General features: G+C 43.8%; 1 protein-coding gene across 4 annotated transcripts in view; it reads right to left on the bottom strand.

Annotated features, from left to right (window-relative positions):
- The window catches only part of LMF1 (lipase maturation factor 1), a 438974-nt gene that overhangs the window by 308856 nt on the left and 113583 nt on the right, over positions 1-16535 (bottom strand). For all 4 annotated transcript variants that reach the window (XM_075899802.1, XM_075899803.1, XM_014569758.3 and 1 more), the window contains one exon: positions 12604-12752. In XM_075899802.1, coding sequence (XP_075755917.1) covers positions 12604-12752 — 149 coding nt within the window. The remainder of the gene's footprint in view (positions 1-12603; positions 12753-16535) is intronic.

Here is a 16535-nt window from a genome sequence, read left to right as displayed (position 1 = left end):
GTGTCCCGGCAAACATCAAAGCTGCCGGCCATCCTAACAACCAAAGCTACCTTCTTGATGGAGCATCCTCTGTCATCAGAGGTAACGGCTTTGATTTTGATTCATCCAGGCATGCTGCATCGGATCGCTGAACTGAACTCGGCTTTCAGAGACAGTGGCTTCACCTGTGGCGCTCTGGGTGTCACTGGTCTTCACGCAACGATCCTTCGCCAACTCCCCTAGTATAGAAATTGAATGGGATGGGGGAGAGGATAAAACTCTGGGGGAGCTTCACAGGTGAGGGCTCTGGCACCTGGAGGGGTCCTTCTGCTCTCCTCCCCAAGTCAAAACATCCACAGTAAACACTGCAGGATGCGGAAGACAACTCCATGGGGAGGAAAGAGGAACAGGCCAGCGGTTGGAACCCAGATAGCACAGAGCTCGGCCAGGGTCTGCTGGAGACCAGGGTTATTTGTGCCGCACCTTAGTATTCCCTCAAGCTCCCTCTTGGATTCTGTCACACCGCTCCAGTGAAGAGAGGTTGTCTACTGCTCCCAACTTCATGGCTAGAGGGGGTCAGTGAAACAGGTAAGAGATTTAGGGGAGCCCTCAGAGGAATGGAGGTTGCAGCAGACGCCCCAGCGCTCCCCCCTCACACACGGCACAGATCTCCACTTCCTGGAGGACTCACTGAAGGTCTGTCCCAATGGCTAATTTCCTCTCTCAGCTCTCTCTCTTCACTGTAAATAGGAAGGTATGGTCACTCACAAACACCTCCAACTCCTTATTCAAGAATATTCAGCCAATTTTTTATGGCTTTCCCTCATTACTCTTCCTAACATGAAGCCACGGCCCCAAAACCCACAGCACAGAGCCACTGATGAGCAAATGCTCTGGGCTGAAATCCAGCACACCCACTACACGGAACTGACTTGGCCACGTAAGATCATAGTTTAAAACAGCACTTTGGGAGATAAAATCAAACATGTGATACAAAACACAAAGGCAGCCCAAAAGAACTCCACTTGCTCGGAAGACAGGATTTTAGACCGATTTTTTTCTTGGTCAGCTAGAGGCAGAAGTGAATAACCAAAGAGGAAATTCTAACGTGATTTTTTTGTAACATATAATCTGCAGCCACACCCATGGGAACCCTTCATTCAGTCCACATTTAACGTGTTTCAGCTCCTGCCTGGATGAGAGCAGAAATCAAACATTGTGCTAGAACAGGTGCACATATGGTCTGGGAGGAAACGTTGGTTTCAGGTCTTAAACTTGCTTTCCAATGCCTGTCAGCTTCATTATCCCGGCCCAGAAGGAAATGTACATATGTTTGGGCACTGAGACATTAAAGGTATCATCAATCACTGATTTCCACTTGCTTGGATTAGATCCTTCTTTTAATGACCTTTCCATCTTTTGCTCTAAGATGCCTGCTACTTATATATCAACAAGCAAGACGTAAAAAGTCACTCTGGGGGCAACATCTACTTTGCTCGGGACTCCTTTTGTAACTAACTGGAGAGTTATTACTCTCTAGGTAAGAGTGAGAAATAGCACAGAGATTACTCAGCGATATCAAAGAACATTCAGCTTTTCCACGATGCTTTGTATCAAATCATGTCACATAAGGCAAACTACGTCATACAATTAATACGAAAGCAACAGAGTATTCGCAGAAATGAACTGCCATTTTAATTGAAAAATGGGAAATTAACTTGAAATTGGCCTGCAATTCCCATGACTCTGTCAAGGCTTTGAAAGCCTAAGTAACAGGAATCTGAGAGGATGAAAGCATTAAGACCTAAGAAAAGGAGTAACAATAAGGGCCCAGGAAAGAGATTTGAGAATCTGTACAGATAAAAAAGGCCAAATCTTTGAGATACAATAGAGGAAATGCTCCTATCAGCTTCATTTATTCCTTATGACTCTGAGGAATACCAGTGCGGACCAGAGCCACCCTCAGTGTTCAATTTAGCAGGTCTTAACTAGACCCACTAAGTCAAACACCAGAAGCTCAAACTCCATGCAGCAAGGGGAGACGTGGCCTAAGCAAATAATAATGTCATCGCCCCAATCCTTTTGTTCAAAGGCCATTGTTCTAAAAATTATTCGAAAAATCTTGTGTTTGGCCTCTGAAACAGTCAAAACCTCACCAAGTGCTTTCCAAAGATGATCTCTGTCAGACCAAACATTTGTTTAAGTTAAGTTCTTGACAAAGATAAATAGAGTTGGCAGAATTCAACCTTTTTAAAATAATTTCAATGAATAATACTGACATTTATTTTTAAGAGTATTTTTTTCAGATTTGTATTGATTTAAATTTTCACAGTGGCTGGAAATTACGGAGTTGTCAGGCTATTTAATGACAGATGTTGAGATTCAAAAATTGAAATCTATATAACTGTTAAAACACAAACTGTCAACATAATTTGTCAAAATACACCAAGTGAATGTCTTTAAATCAACAAATCATATTTTTTTTCTACTATTCATCCACTAGTCCCTTTACAAAAAGCTGCATTCAGAAGTCTAAATCACTGGATTTTCAACTTAAGTAGTTCTCAAGCAATATTTTTCTTACTTTGCCTATCTATACATTTTTATTAATTATCTACGAAACAATTTTTTATCATCAGTTTCTTGGCTACAGTGATACCAACAGTCATGGATAAACAATCAAATCATTCCAAGCCTAGCAATAAAGCATTATGTCTTCGGACCTATTCCAGATACAAGTAGCAGCATCTCCCCCATGAAATACAATAAGACTAGTACAAAGCAGGAAAGAAGCTATCAACTGTTAAAGTTTTTTGTAGCATTACAATTACAACCTCTGAGATGCCTGTATGGAGGAATTGTTATTGGACTCCTTATGTTACTTTATGTATTTCAGCTACCAATCCCTCTGGTGGCTTACCTCCACCAGGTTCAATAAGTCTTCGGAAATCCTTGATTTACCATCTCTTCACATTTTGTGACTGGATTATGTAGGCAGTAAATATATACATACCCAAATATATACATTGTACGGTTTTACTGTAGCCAAATGCGGATGGCAGTTCTAGTTGATGAACTTCTTTCAGGAAGTCACAGAGACTTTGGCTGTGTCTACACTGGGAAGGTTTAGCGACAAAAATGCTGTCAACATGCAAAAGTCGGCAAAAATGAAAACCGGTCAAATCCATTTTCTGTCTCCCGCTGTTGATATTTCATGGCCACATTGCTAGCATCCTGTCAACAACTAGAGCAAAGCATTGTTGGTAATCACCCCGCAGTGCAGTGTTGTGGGACGGCAGAGCTGATCCATGGGTTTCTTGGGATTCCCTCCTAGCTCTGTGAGGTCTAAGGAATGTGAAAGCTGCACAACAGTCCCTCCAGCTCTTCCCTCTGCAGCAGCAGCCTACCTGCCAGCCACTATGTTCCTAGCAGGGCAGAACAGGAGCATTCCAATTATTTGTTCTTTGTTCCCCAAATGGAGTAGCTCCCTCAGCTGTCAGATACTTCCCATTGCTTTGAAAAGGGAGGGGTGCAGGCCTGCAGGGCAGCAGAGATCACAAAACACTGAGCACAACCATCAGGCAGGCATTGTGGGATACAGGCAGAAGCCAGTTCTCTCAACAAACGCACAGCAAAGTCCACACTGGCTCTTTGTTAACAGTAAAGGGAGGGGGAGAAATACAAAAGTCTCATGGGGTGAAAATTTTTTGTCGCGAAAACAAGGTGTTTGTCCTGACACAAGTCGCAATGCAGTGTAAACATTCTCATGGTTTTGTCACCAAAAAGCAGTTTTTGGCAACAAAACATCCCATTTTAGACAGGGCGATAGCAAAAGGCTCTGCTAAACCACTCCTTGGCATTTCCTTTTCACTGGCTTCCCATTGCTCTAGCCTCCCATGTTCCACATTGACAAAGCTGCATAGAGCATCTTGTTCAATATACGTTAGAGCCTCAAAACCACATTACTCCAGCCACTGAAGAATACCCTCCAATGTCATGGAGGCACCAAAACTACTCCTACACCACCCCTAGACCTTGCAAGGGGATAGGGTCTAGAGAACAGGGGCATAGGCAGAGCATCCTTACATTCCAGGAGTCTAGCTCCTCAATTCACCCCTGGGAATCACCGTTTAGAGCAGCAGTGGATAGGACTAGGGATGTAATAGTACAGTCGATTAACCGATATGCAAAAGCTTATAGGTTAACACTATACATTACACTCATTTCCCCCCACCCCTTGCCAGTAAATTTTTTAGCAGGCTGGCCAGCAGCCCAGCTCAGTCCCAGCTTGCACTGGGTCCTGGACCTACCCCTGCTGCGGCTCTGCATTTGAAGTGTACTAAGAGCCAGGTGGGCAGGCAGTCTGGCTGAGTTCTGGCTCATGCCGAGTCCAGGAGCTCAGACCCCTCTTCCCCAGACAGGAGCTGCTGGGAACTACAGAATAATCGACTAACGGTTAAGAATTCATGAGGATACTCGACTGTTCAATTTAACATCCCTAGATAGGACTGAACAGGCTGCTCTTCAGAGCTCCACCTTGTCAAATGCAGGAGCGTGTTTGGCTTCTTACAGCCTCTTCTCAGTCCTTCCCTAGGCTGTCATGGAAATATTATTTCCCCTTGGAAATATTTTGATTTTCCAATTGTCTCCCTCCAACATAAGGAATCCATTATTGGCCGCTACAGAGTAATGAATGAAGGGGCATACATCACATAAGTCACACTGAGGTTCTCTGCAGCAAAACAACTCTCACCACGCAGCCACGAATTCACGAAATGCGCAGACTGGATTTGACCAGCGGAAGCACGAGCTGATTAATCAACAAGGCCCAATCCTGCTAGATGCTGAATACGCTCTGCTCCCATCAACTCACCTTGCCAGAGACACTCCGCACCTCAAGAGAGTGGACCCTTTGATGTCACGGGACAGATATGCAACGCCAAAGAATTTCATTAAAAGGTCAGTCAGCACCATGTTATTACACTTACTAAACTTTAATAACCTGCACCAGGGCTGCTTGCACCAGACTAATGGGTAAACCATGCTGGTCAGGTACTAAAGGAGTTATCATTCTATGTTTATAAAAGGAGAGTACAGGAAATTTAATTTGTAATAAAGCTTGGCTAGATATTTATAGTAGGGTGGAAGCCTTCATCTCTCTTTCCCAAATGACTGTTATGCGTACCTGCAACTATTCTAAAAATCACACTCCAGAGCTGTAGATTGTATTTCATCTTTAGTTCTGCTTTGAACCGACGCAAATCTTGAAAGCAGGACAGCTGCTACCCCTGAGAGTCTTATCTTCCCAAAGCCGTTAAAGGATCCCAAGACACAACTCCCACCCAGGTTAATGGAGCGTGGCAGCAGGGGCTTTCAAAATAAATCGGGGTTGGGCTCTCGCCTTTAAAAAACAAAACAACCCCAAGCCTGGGTGTCTTCGGACACACTGGTCCATTTTTGAAGATTTGAACCTCAGCCAATTTGCAATAAAACAGGGTTAAAACAATGCAATGTATGCAGTATTTTCTAGAGTCACTAGGGATGTGAATGGTTACCAGGAGATGCTTCCCGGTTACAGTTAGCCAGCGGGGCTGGAACAGCCCCCCTCCAACCCAGATGGACCTGCCGCAGATGGGAGAGCGCACCAGTCTGTTGGGAGCAGCTATTAGGGATGTAAAATCCTTTTTAATCAGTTAACATTAAGTGGAACTCTCTTCATCAAACTCAGGGGGCGCCTCGGTCGGTGTCCGGTATTGCCGATGGGCGTATTTGTTCCCATCAGCCTCCCACTATGGGGATGCCGCCAAGCTCGGTTTAAGGGAATCCGACTCCCGCTACGCATTTTGCGTAGCAAGAGTTGAGTACCTTAAGCTAAGCTACCAGGTCTAGCATAGACCTGGCCTAAGAGGGCACAGGAAAATTGCTGCAGATTGCAGAATGTAAAGGACAGTCATTCCCTTTACACTTGCTTTCTAGATGAGGTTGGCTAGCACATGCCAGACCTAGCATTTGCTTAAAAAAAAAAGTCATGTCCACATCTTGGAAGGAAAACGCCATACTTGATTCAAAGTTCCCAATTGGCAAGCACATGCAGACATGTGTGTGTTTCTCTGGTTTGCTCTCTGGTTACCCCCACTCTCTCGAATGTCTAGCATCTCATTATACAGACAAATGATTCCAAGTTTTCTTCACATCTTTAACTGATTTGACAGCCATTCGTGTGTTCCTGGCAGTCTTGGACGCTGGCGACAGAAAATAACCACTCTGGATCACTTTAGTTTTATGAGACAAAGAAATTTCTCAAGGTCCATGTGTGGGTTGATGGAAATTTAGCAAATAACCTCAGTCTCTACTCCCAAATTCAAATCTATTTGCACCAACTGACTGACCTGTGAACCGCTTCCCTCTTAATTCATTTCAAAGGTTTCTTTACGCAGGAATTTTCTCAGCAGGAAGCCACAGAACACACTTAGAGCAGAGAGAACTTCTGTTACAAGCTTTTGAAATGAGAGGTGGGAATACAAAAAAAAAAAAAAAAAAGAAAGAAAGAAAGAAAAAAAAAGAGCTCAGCCCAGGCTGTTTGCAATTAAACCTGATTAAAACAAAACGACCATCCACATAAGAAACTTCCAATCCCATGTTCCACTTCGCTAAGGCCTTCCCTCCCCCATTTGAAAAGAAAATCATGATTTGGACTGGGCTAGGTTTTGGAGAGAAACAAATGGTATCTAACAAATGGTACACCTGGGGCCTATAGCTAGTATCTACAAGGGTGTCACAAGGAGGAGGGAGAAAAATTGTTCTTTGTGGCCTCTGATGATAGGACAAGAAGCAATGGGCTTAAACTGCAGCAAGGGAGGTTTAGGTTGGGCATTAGGAAAAACTTCCTACCTGTCAGGGTGGTGAAACACTGGAATAAATTGCCTAGGGAGGTGGTGGAATCTCCATCACTGGAGATATTTAAGAGCAGGTTAGACAGACATCTCTCAGGGATGTCTAGATGGTGCTTGGTCCTGCCGTGAGGACAGGGGACTGGACTCGATGACCTTGCGAGGTCCTTTCCAGTTCCAGTGTTCTACGATTCTATGAAATGTAAACAGTGACACTGCCGTTTCATTTGTGCATTTTGTTAGGAGTTCCTAAATCACAGGGATGAGGAGAAACGCCATCGCACAAATCACTGATATTTGCAACGAAGGCCAGCTCCTCCGACACTCAAGAGACTCCAGGGTCAGTTCAACCAAATCAAGTCACGTGACTAGTTCCCCGAGCTCCAAGGGTGATGAAAGCAGTGTCCAACTTCCCCTTTCCCCCAGCTTGCCCCAGGTCCGTATGCTACGGGCGCGTGGAGGAGGAGAGCAGAAGGATACATTTCCTGGAGGAGGATAGGTCATTTGCCCAGAACTAGTGTGTGTATTTGTAGAGACATTAAGTGCTGAGAGAGTCTCAAACAGAAAGTGGGGAGCAGGGGAGGGGAGAAATTGGTGAAATTACACAGATGAACCACCAGAAAGAGGAGAAACATCGTGAGCCCCAAGGAAGCTTCAGTTATTGCCGTGACAGCCCAAGGTAGCACATACATTACACTCTCCAGCAAGAAGGCTGAAGTGTCAACAGCAAAGCAGCATTTCCACCTAGATCTGACATGACTAGACGGGGTCTCTGTGCCCTGGGGGGGGCTGCAGCAGTACCCCGCCTGCGGCTCTGACTGCCTCGCTTTGCTCCAGGATGCTGACATTCCAGCAGAGCTGTTAATTCCACATTCTGGATTGATGGTAGGTAGCTCATAGATGCCTCTTCTCCCTTTCCCCCTCCCGCAACCTGGGAGACAGTGCGCTAACTTCCGCTTGGATTTCAGACATCATTGTTAACGCCAATTTTCGACAGAGAGAAGGAAAACCACTTTGTTTCAGTCCGTTCCCATTCTCTCCCTTATCCATCTGCACTCTTGTTAATAGTCACTCCAGTCATTTTTGTGATAGCGTTTCTCCCATTTGTCACTAGTGGGAAGACTCCACAGAACCCACTCTGCGAGACTGCAGTCTTGTTTTCATCTTTCCACCTAGGTACGCCCAAGTCAGAATATCTCCTTTGTTAGGAATGTACTGAATCTTTGTTCAGCTAAGCAGAGATCTTGACATTCGCTTTGTCTTTCCCATCTGATAGGAGACGCTGCCAAATAAGACTTCAAAGCTTTTTAGTCTGCAAAAGCCAGCTCTCTTAAGAGCCCAAATTTCCATCCTTTAAAGAATAGTTGAGATTACACATAAATCAAACAGCCTTAACTTTGAGATAAGGTCGTCTTTAAAGCTGCGTTGAGGTTGCTCTTGGTGCCAACATCCATGCTTATCCATCCATCCAATTTATTTATACACAACTATATTTAAAGATTGATTTCTCAAAATGGAGGTTATCTGGTATGTTCAAAGCCTAATAGTGAATAATGGCATCATTTACATTTATATAGCATATTTCAGGGTTCTCAAGGTACTTGAAAGGCATGACTAACATGACTCAATTCTATAAACCCTTATTCAATTGAGCAGTCCACCCCTTGAGATGCAATTACATTAAAGTCAGTAGGCTAACTTGCTAGAATAAAAAGTCTCAGAGGGGTTTCCATGTGTTAGTCTATAATTTTAAAAACAACAAGCAATCCTGTATTACATCATGAGCTTTTGTGGGTAAAACCCACTTCATCAGATGGGTTGGAGTGGAAATTACAAAATCCACAGTATATATAACAGCAAAAGCAGTGACCTGTCAATTGTAGGACCAGTGCTAATGAGGCTAATTGAGTCAGGCTGGATGTGTTCCATTCATAGATTTTAATGTGTAAATGTGACTATTCAAGGCAAGGAAATTGCCTTTGAAGTTGGTTAACCAGTTAATATCTTTATTCAAGCCCAAGTTGCTAGTGTTAAACTTGTAAATCAGGGGTGTCCAAACTTTTTTCAAAGAGGGCCAGATTTGATGAAGTGAACATGCGTGAGGGCCGACCATTTTGCCTTACATTCTTTGAACCATTAAAATTAAATGCAAATTAACTATTTTATGCAAAGTTTATTGCAAACGGCATACTTTTCATTTCGTCACATGGATGACCAATCTAAATAGGTGTTAAATCACTCTGCCTTTCATATCTGAAGGCCAGATGAAAAAAAAAATCCAGGAAGCTGAAATATATGTCAGGAACATTGTAAAGTACATTACATATTATTGGTAATAAAGATTGTCTGTCAACTTTTAAGTTCAAAAAATATGAACAGGAACATAACACCAAGTATACATGTTGTGTCCAAATATATTTATAACTGATTTAGACCAACTGACTTTAACTGAGATTTTACAATGTATTCATCTCAATACATATGGATTCGTTGGGGGCCATAAAAGATAGATATTGCCAAATTACCTGGGGGGCCGTATTAAACCGGAACATGGGCCGCAATTGGCCCGCGGGTCGGACTTTGGACATGCCTGTTGTAAATGAACTCCAGTTCAGCTGTCTCCCTCTACACTGGGGTCATAGAATTCCCTTGTAGAAGAACGGCTATTTTTAAATCCATGATTGAAAGTCATCACATGTGAATAAGGCTTCCCACAATGGGGCTGACTTGATATGAACTGGGAAGTCTCATTTGGATGCAACAAATATCCAGTATGTATTTCCCAACACAAAACAACACCTGCAAAACTCACTGCTACTACTGTTGCACTCCTTGCAAGGTATCAGTCCTGAAACAAGCATATGTCTGTCAAGTTTCAAGATCATCTCAAGATCACTTCATCTGAAGAAGCAGGTTTTGCCCACAAAAGCTACTGATGCTATATATATGTATATTTGTTAGTCTCTAAGGTTCCACAGGAATATTCATTGTCTTTATAGTTGGTGTCAGGTTTTTAAGTCCGGGGTGAAAATCTTAACTTCATATTGCCTACATATGAAGTTACATTTGAAGAGCAGGTTAAACAGCCATTTTAAGAGCAGTTGTTTCAGGCCAATTCCACAAGCCAAATACACAGGGAAGGGCTGGAACTTAACTTTATTTACAAGTTTAATTCTTATGCTAATAGTATGAACAGGGACATCAGCTGGCTCATACACTACCTTCCACATCATAATGACTTAACCAAGGAACCAAATAATGGAGGTGCTAATTGTTCTCATCAGCCTCTTGTAACTACCTGAACCACCTGCTCCCTGTCTCTCTCTTTTTTTTTCCCCTACCCTCTTCCTTCCCTTATATATTCTTGGATCTGGACTTAGGATTATAGAATCCTAGAACACTAGAACTGGAAGGAACCTCGAGAGATCAAGTCCAGTCCTCTGCTTCTAATACGCCATTCATCTGAAGAAGTGGGTTGTTCCTATGAAAGCTCATGACACCATCTACATGTTTTTTTAGTCTTTAAGGTGCTTCTAGACTACTTGTTGTTGTTTAAGTTTTTCGTGTTACAGACTAACTCAGCTACCTCTCTGAAGATTTTAAGAGCAGGTTAGACAGACATCTATCAGGGATTATATAGACGGTGCTTGATCCTGCTGTGAGGGCAGGGGACTGGACTTGATGATCTCGCAAGGTCCCTTCCAGCTCTAGTATTCTATGATTCTATGATCCATTCTGGTATCAGTTCTAGGCTCCCTTGAACTGTAGAGCATGAGAGCTTTTCAGAAGCTGGACACAAATGGGAACCCTGCCTAGCCTCCGAGCTCAGAACCGTAGAGTGTCCAAAATTCCGTTTTGACTCCAAATGTTGTAAGCAGGCTCCATCTTTAATTTGAATAAAAGAAACGTCAGGTGCCTACGGGTTCTTTGCTTTCAAGACCCATGGGCATGTCTGGTTGGCGCTGATGGTGGGGCAGCAAATGCTACATCTTTCTTTGATAAGATAACGAGCCTTGTGGATAAGGGAGAAGCGGTGGATGTCATATACCTAGACTTTAGTAAGGCATTTGATACGGTCTCGCATGATATTCTTATTGATAAACTAGGCAAATATAACTTAGGTAGGGCCACGATAAGGTGGGTGCATAATTGGCTGGATAACCGTAGTCAGAGAGTTGTTGTTAACGGTGCTAAATCCTGCTGGAAAGGGATAACAAGTGGACTTCCTCAAGGGTCTGTTTTGGGACCCGTACTGTTCAATATCTTCATCAATGATGTAGATATTGGGATAGAGAGTACTCTTATTAAGTTTGCAGATGATACCAAACTGGGTGGGGTTGCGACTTCTTTGGAGGATAGGGACATAATTCAAAATGACCTTAGCAAGTTAGAGAAATGGTCAGAGGTAAACAGGATGAGGTTTAATAAAGAAAAATGCAAAGTGCTCCACTTAGGAAGGAACAATCAGTTCCATACATACAAGATGGGAAGCGACTGTCTAGGAAGGAGCATGGCGGAAAGGGATCTAGGGGTCATAGTGGACCACAAGTTGAATATGAGTCAACAGTGTGATGCTGTTGCAAAAAAAGCAAATATGATTCTAGGTTGTATCAACAGGTGTGTTGTAAGCAAAACTCGTGAAGTCATTCTGCCGCTCTACTCTGCACTAGTTAGGCCTCAGCTGGAGTACTGTGTCCAGTTCTGGGCGCCACATTTCAAGAAAGATGTGGAGAAATTGGAAAGGGTACAGAGAAGAGCGACAAGAATGATTAAAGGTTTAGAGAACATGACCTATGAAGCCAGGCTTCATGAACTGGGCTTGTTTAGTTTGGAAAAAAGAAGATTAAGGGGGGACATGATAGCAGTTTTCAAATATCTAAAAGGGTGTCACAAGGAGGAAGGCGAAAATTTGTTCCTCTTGGTTTCTGAGGACAGGACAAGGAGTAATGGGCTTAAAGTGCAGCAGGAGAAGTTTAGATTGGACATTAGGAAAAAATTCCTAACTGTCAGGGTGGTCAAAATATTGGAATAAATTGCCAAGGGAGGTGGTGGAATCTCCCTCTCTGGAGATATTTAAGAACAGGTTAGATAGACATCTGTCAGGGATGGTGTAGACGGAGCTTGATCCTGCCTTGAGGGCGGGGGGCTGGACTCGATGACCTCTCGAGGTCCCTTCCAGTCCTATTATTCTATGATTCTATGATTCTACAGCGTCAGGCCTCAAGAGTGACATTGCAATAACGTATGCAGAGTAGCAGGGGTAGAGCTCTGGGTTAGAGATTTCACACTGGAATTCTCACCCAACATGCTGAAAATCATGTTTCAGTCCTTTCAAAATCACTTTACAAAATATTTTTAAGGGACCAGCTTTCTAAGCTAATGATTTCCTTCCTCCTCCCATTAAAACTGTAATAGCAGTGTTAAAATGTTAAAACACATTCCTTGTCCTGTATCTGTTGATCTCGTTAAAGGCAGACACCGATAACAAGCTGAAAGATTCAATGAAACAGAACACCAACTATTTCCTCCTGCATTCTCCTTGGTTATAACCAGAGACCATCCTAAACTACAGCACATAAAAATGTTATACTGCTTGAAGGACATAAATGACTTTTCGGCCAGGATTAAACATTTGGAATTAGCTTCTGTAATAAAAATTTAGAGAGATAATCTTCTTTTGCTACTATGATCTCTAAAGTCTACAGATGCAGAAGTGCTAAAGAGTTCCACTTACCGCTCCAAGCATGATTCTGAAAATGAGCCATCGAAATCCCCAGATCACAATTCGTGAAGGCGGAGTGTACTTAGGTAATCGGGAGAGAGTCCAAAGTGGGCACAGGAATATTCCTAAAAACCCCGTTTCCAGAAGCTGAGATTCCCATCCTGAAGTGCCACCACACATAGGAAATAAAAAGAAATGGGTTGCTGTTAATTACCTGTCAAGGAATTTTAAGCATACGAGAAGTAGAATATAAAAATCCTATTAAAGTACTGATTTAACCTGGCGATCCTCAACTCTCTCTGAACACACTTTACATGCAGCTGCAACTGAAGTTACCATACAATTAAAACTGTTAAAGGGGCAGCACAACGTTAAAAACAATCAAATCACACTTCCAAATGGAAATGTTACCAACTATCATTAACTATGCGACTGGAACTGAAAGCAATTTGAAAGGAAAAACAAGAGAATGGGGATTTTTATTTCTATTTCTACCCCATGCATATTTTGTGGCTATTTAGCTTTGCTGTATTCCCTCTGTAACTAAGTCTGTCAACATTTCACCTTTAATGGGGGGGTTTTCACAAGCATGAGAGAAATATTTTTTAAAACAGGGGAAAACATGATTACAAAAGCATTGGAACTGGCAGGCAAACCTGAGAACAGCAATGATGCCTGCTGTATTTTTATCTATTCCCATTTCAAATTGGCCATGCCCCTTCTAAATAGTAATTCACAGAGCAATGCTGCAGTCACTATTTTTGAGAGAGCGGGGGGAGGAATACAAGAGAATAAACAGCATGCTGAGGATTTTTGTAGCAGCTGATTGTCGGTAGGAGGAAAAGTCATATTACCAGACTACTACAATCCAGAACAATCTCAACTTCCCAAAATCTTTACAGTTTAGCAAATGTGTGCAAAATGTGCTCCTACGCTGCTTGTTTCAAAGCCTAGTCTCCAGAGCTTCTATGGAGATCAACATTTGCTTTTCGTTTTATTTATTTTGTAATAGTTGAGGTTGCGCCGTTCTTGTATAGACAAATTCTGACTCAAACAATCAAAACGTTTCTCAGCGTGGGCCTGACAAGTCACCTCAGACGTCTGCAACATCAAGCTGATTTGGTTAGAACAAACGATAGCACCTTTCCCCAGAGCTGGTCTTAGGGGCGGGCAAGCCGGGCAGTTGCCCAGGGCCGCCATATTCAAGGGGCCGCAAAAATGTAACACAATGAATTGTCTATATAACGGAAAAATTGCATGAGCTTTGGCGAGATATTTTTCATGTTTTCTCTGCAGCAAAACTGCCCCGCCCACCCAACCCAGCGTTCTGCCTTGCAACTAAGGCTGCTTCTCACTCTCTGGTGCCGGGAACCCACCTCTGGCTCTCCGCATCTAGGGCTCCTACCCCACCAGACACCCCCAGGAGAGATTCGTGTCTTCGGACAGCTCCCCCTAGTGTCTGTATTTCCCAGTTGGGCCCAGGGTGCAAGGCAGCAGGCGCGGCTGGACGGTAGGAACCCTATTAATGCATAAAAATCACTGCAGCAATTTTTCGTCGCCTTTCTTCAAAAAGCAAATCAACCACACTAGATAAGTTCTCATTCTTCAGACGTGATATCAGCAGTGCACCCCAGCCGACAGTCGGAAAGGTGTAGGAGATGTCTCTAATTCTTTTCAACAAAAGTGAGATGCAATGCCCTAGCAAGGAATTTTGTCGCGCAGGGCAAGACCAAACCTTAACTGCCTTTAATCATTAATATATCTATACAAATAATTTGAAAATGCTTCTTTAAAATATTTCATTACCATATATGCAAACTGAAGGACCAAAGAACATTTTTCGAATATTCGGGCTAACACGGCATATTGTTGTAAGGACCGCAAAAAGAAATTTGCCCGGGGCTGCCAATTGGGTAGGACCAGCCCTGCCTTTCCTCTCTAACACATATATACAGAAGGTTCCCTGTTATTGAGATATAATGTGCCCAGACCTGCCAACACGGGAAGGGGGAGCAAAGGGGAAGTTGCCCCGGGGCCCAGTGTTGCCCAGCAGCTCTGAGGGCATGGCATGGGGGAGCATGCCATGCTCCATGCAGTTCAAAGGGCTGGTTGTCCCCGGCTCTGCCCAAAGCCCCTCCTCTTCGGGAAGTGCCGAAACAGCTCCTCTTCCCAACACACACACACACACACACACACACACACACCTTGCCAAAGGGCACGTGGAAGCCGTTAGCTCCCCTCAACATGCCCAACAAAGTCTCAGGACTTTAAATCACACGGTCCTCTATGGATGGAGCAGAGATCACCTTCAGCAATTCTGAAAGGGCCCCGAAGGCTTCATCCGAAAACCGGAGATGAGCAGATGGCCGTGCCTGAGCAGGTGGCCCCTTCAGGACTTCTGGTTTTCCGAACACTATTTTAAAACGCATCTGAAAGTCTAATCCGAAACTTGCACCTTGATCCCACTCTGCTATTGCTTAAAACTCACAGAGTCGGCTCACCTCAGGTGGAAGACTTTTCTTTCTGAGAGCTGGGCCCCTGACATCACGAGCTACGTTCTCCTCAGCCCATAGGTACGGCAAAGTGCTCACGGACTTTAATGGTGTTCCGCCAGTGAACTCCCCCAGAGTTCCCAGCCCAATATTTTGAAGAGAATAGGATCAAAAATCCCAGTCATGCGTAAGCATCTTCAACTTCAGCGTACAACTATTAAGGTTGTGTTTCTGACCCATAAGGAAAATCCTTCCTTAACCACAGCTCTATGAATAAAGCATAAAGGGTCCACATCTTGCCTCGGGCCTGTTTTATACTCGGCCAGCCTCAATGGAATTACTCTGGATTTATACCAGCATAACAGAGCTCAAAATCCATCCTTGTAAACACACCATGAACCGGTCACCCAAGTTTACATTGGAGACATTCCGGCCCACCTAGGGCTTTGAGCCGGCATGCGCGGCTGTTCCAAGCCCCGCCCCCAGCGTGTTGCCTAGGAGACGGAGCCACGCGAGCCCTTTCAACTGCTTCTATGTAAAGGGCTGTCGCCTTCCATGCGCCTGTCAGGCAACACGCAACACGCCTGTCAGGCGAGCCCTTTAAATAGAAGCCATTGAAAGGGCTCGTGTGTCCCTGGCTCCCAGGAAACATGCTCACAGTGAGGCCGGGAGCAGCGAGGCCTTTAAATGGCAGGAGTTGAAAGGGCTCGCAACTCCCGTCCCCGGATAACGTGATACCTGGGAGCCGCAGGGAAGACGCAGGCCCTTTCAACTCCTGCTATTTAAAGGCTCCGCCCCTTCTGTTCACAGCCCCGTCCCTTCCAGGCAGCCCGCAACCACTTCAAAAATGATTGCCCACCTTCTGAGTTACAGCCTTCTTTATGCAAACGAGGATTATGCATTCTGGTTTTGCAGTAGACCCAGTATAAATATTGAAATGATTATTCAGAAAGAGCAAGAATAACAGAGCTATTACGTTTTCACAAATGGGAGTCAAACGCTACTGGATCTTTTGCTAAGAAGTAAAAGACACTATTAAGCAACAGCACATCAATGCAAGAACCAACACAAAGTCAGTTCCAGTAGTTTCACTCTGAACCACAAATATATTATTTGCAAGTTTTTTCCATGTGATATAGCTCTCTGTGGAAGCTGCACAGAAGTATGCTAAATGACTGAGTCAAAGCAGCTTTTTCTTGTACCTATATTCCTAGAATTGTGAAAGTAAAACTGTTCTTGGTAACCACAACTAATGTGCTACATGCCTCCAGTTTTCATCCAGGACACATCACCCGATCCATTATTTACAGCCAGATACCACCAGACTTGCTCCAACCCCACTGACAGAGACAAACAGCTATAGGATCTCTACCAGGCATACTTAAAAATTGACTACCCCCCCCCCCCCCCCCCGGGAAGTAGAAAAACAGACTGACAGACCCAGATGAGTGC

This window comes from Pelodiscus sinensis, chromosome 16 (assembly GCF_049634645.1).
Source record: "Pelodiscus sinensis isolate JC-2024 chromosome 16, ASM4963464v1, whole genome shotgun sequence".
In the NCBI taxonomy this organism is placed as follows: domain Eukaryota; kingdom Metazoa; phylum Chordata; order Testudines; family Trionychidae; genus Pelodiscus; species Pelodiscus sinensis.
This window is presented reverse-complemented; position numbering and strand designations above follow the sequence as displayed.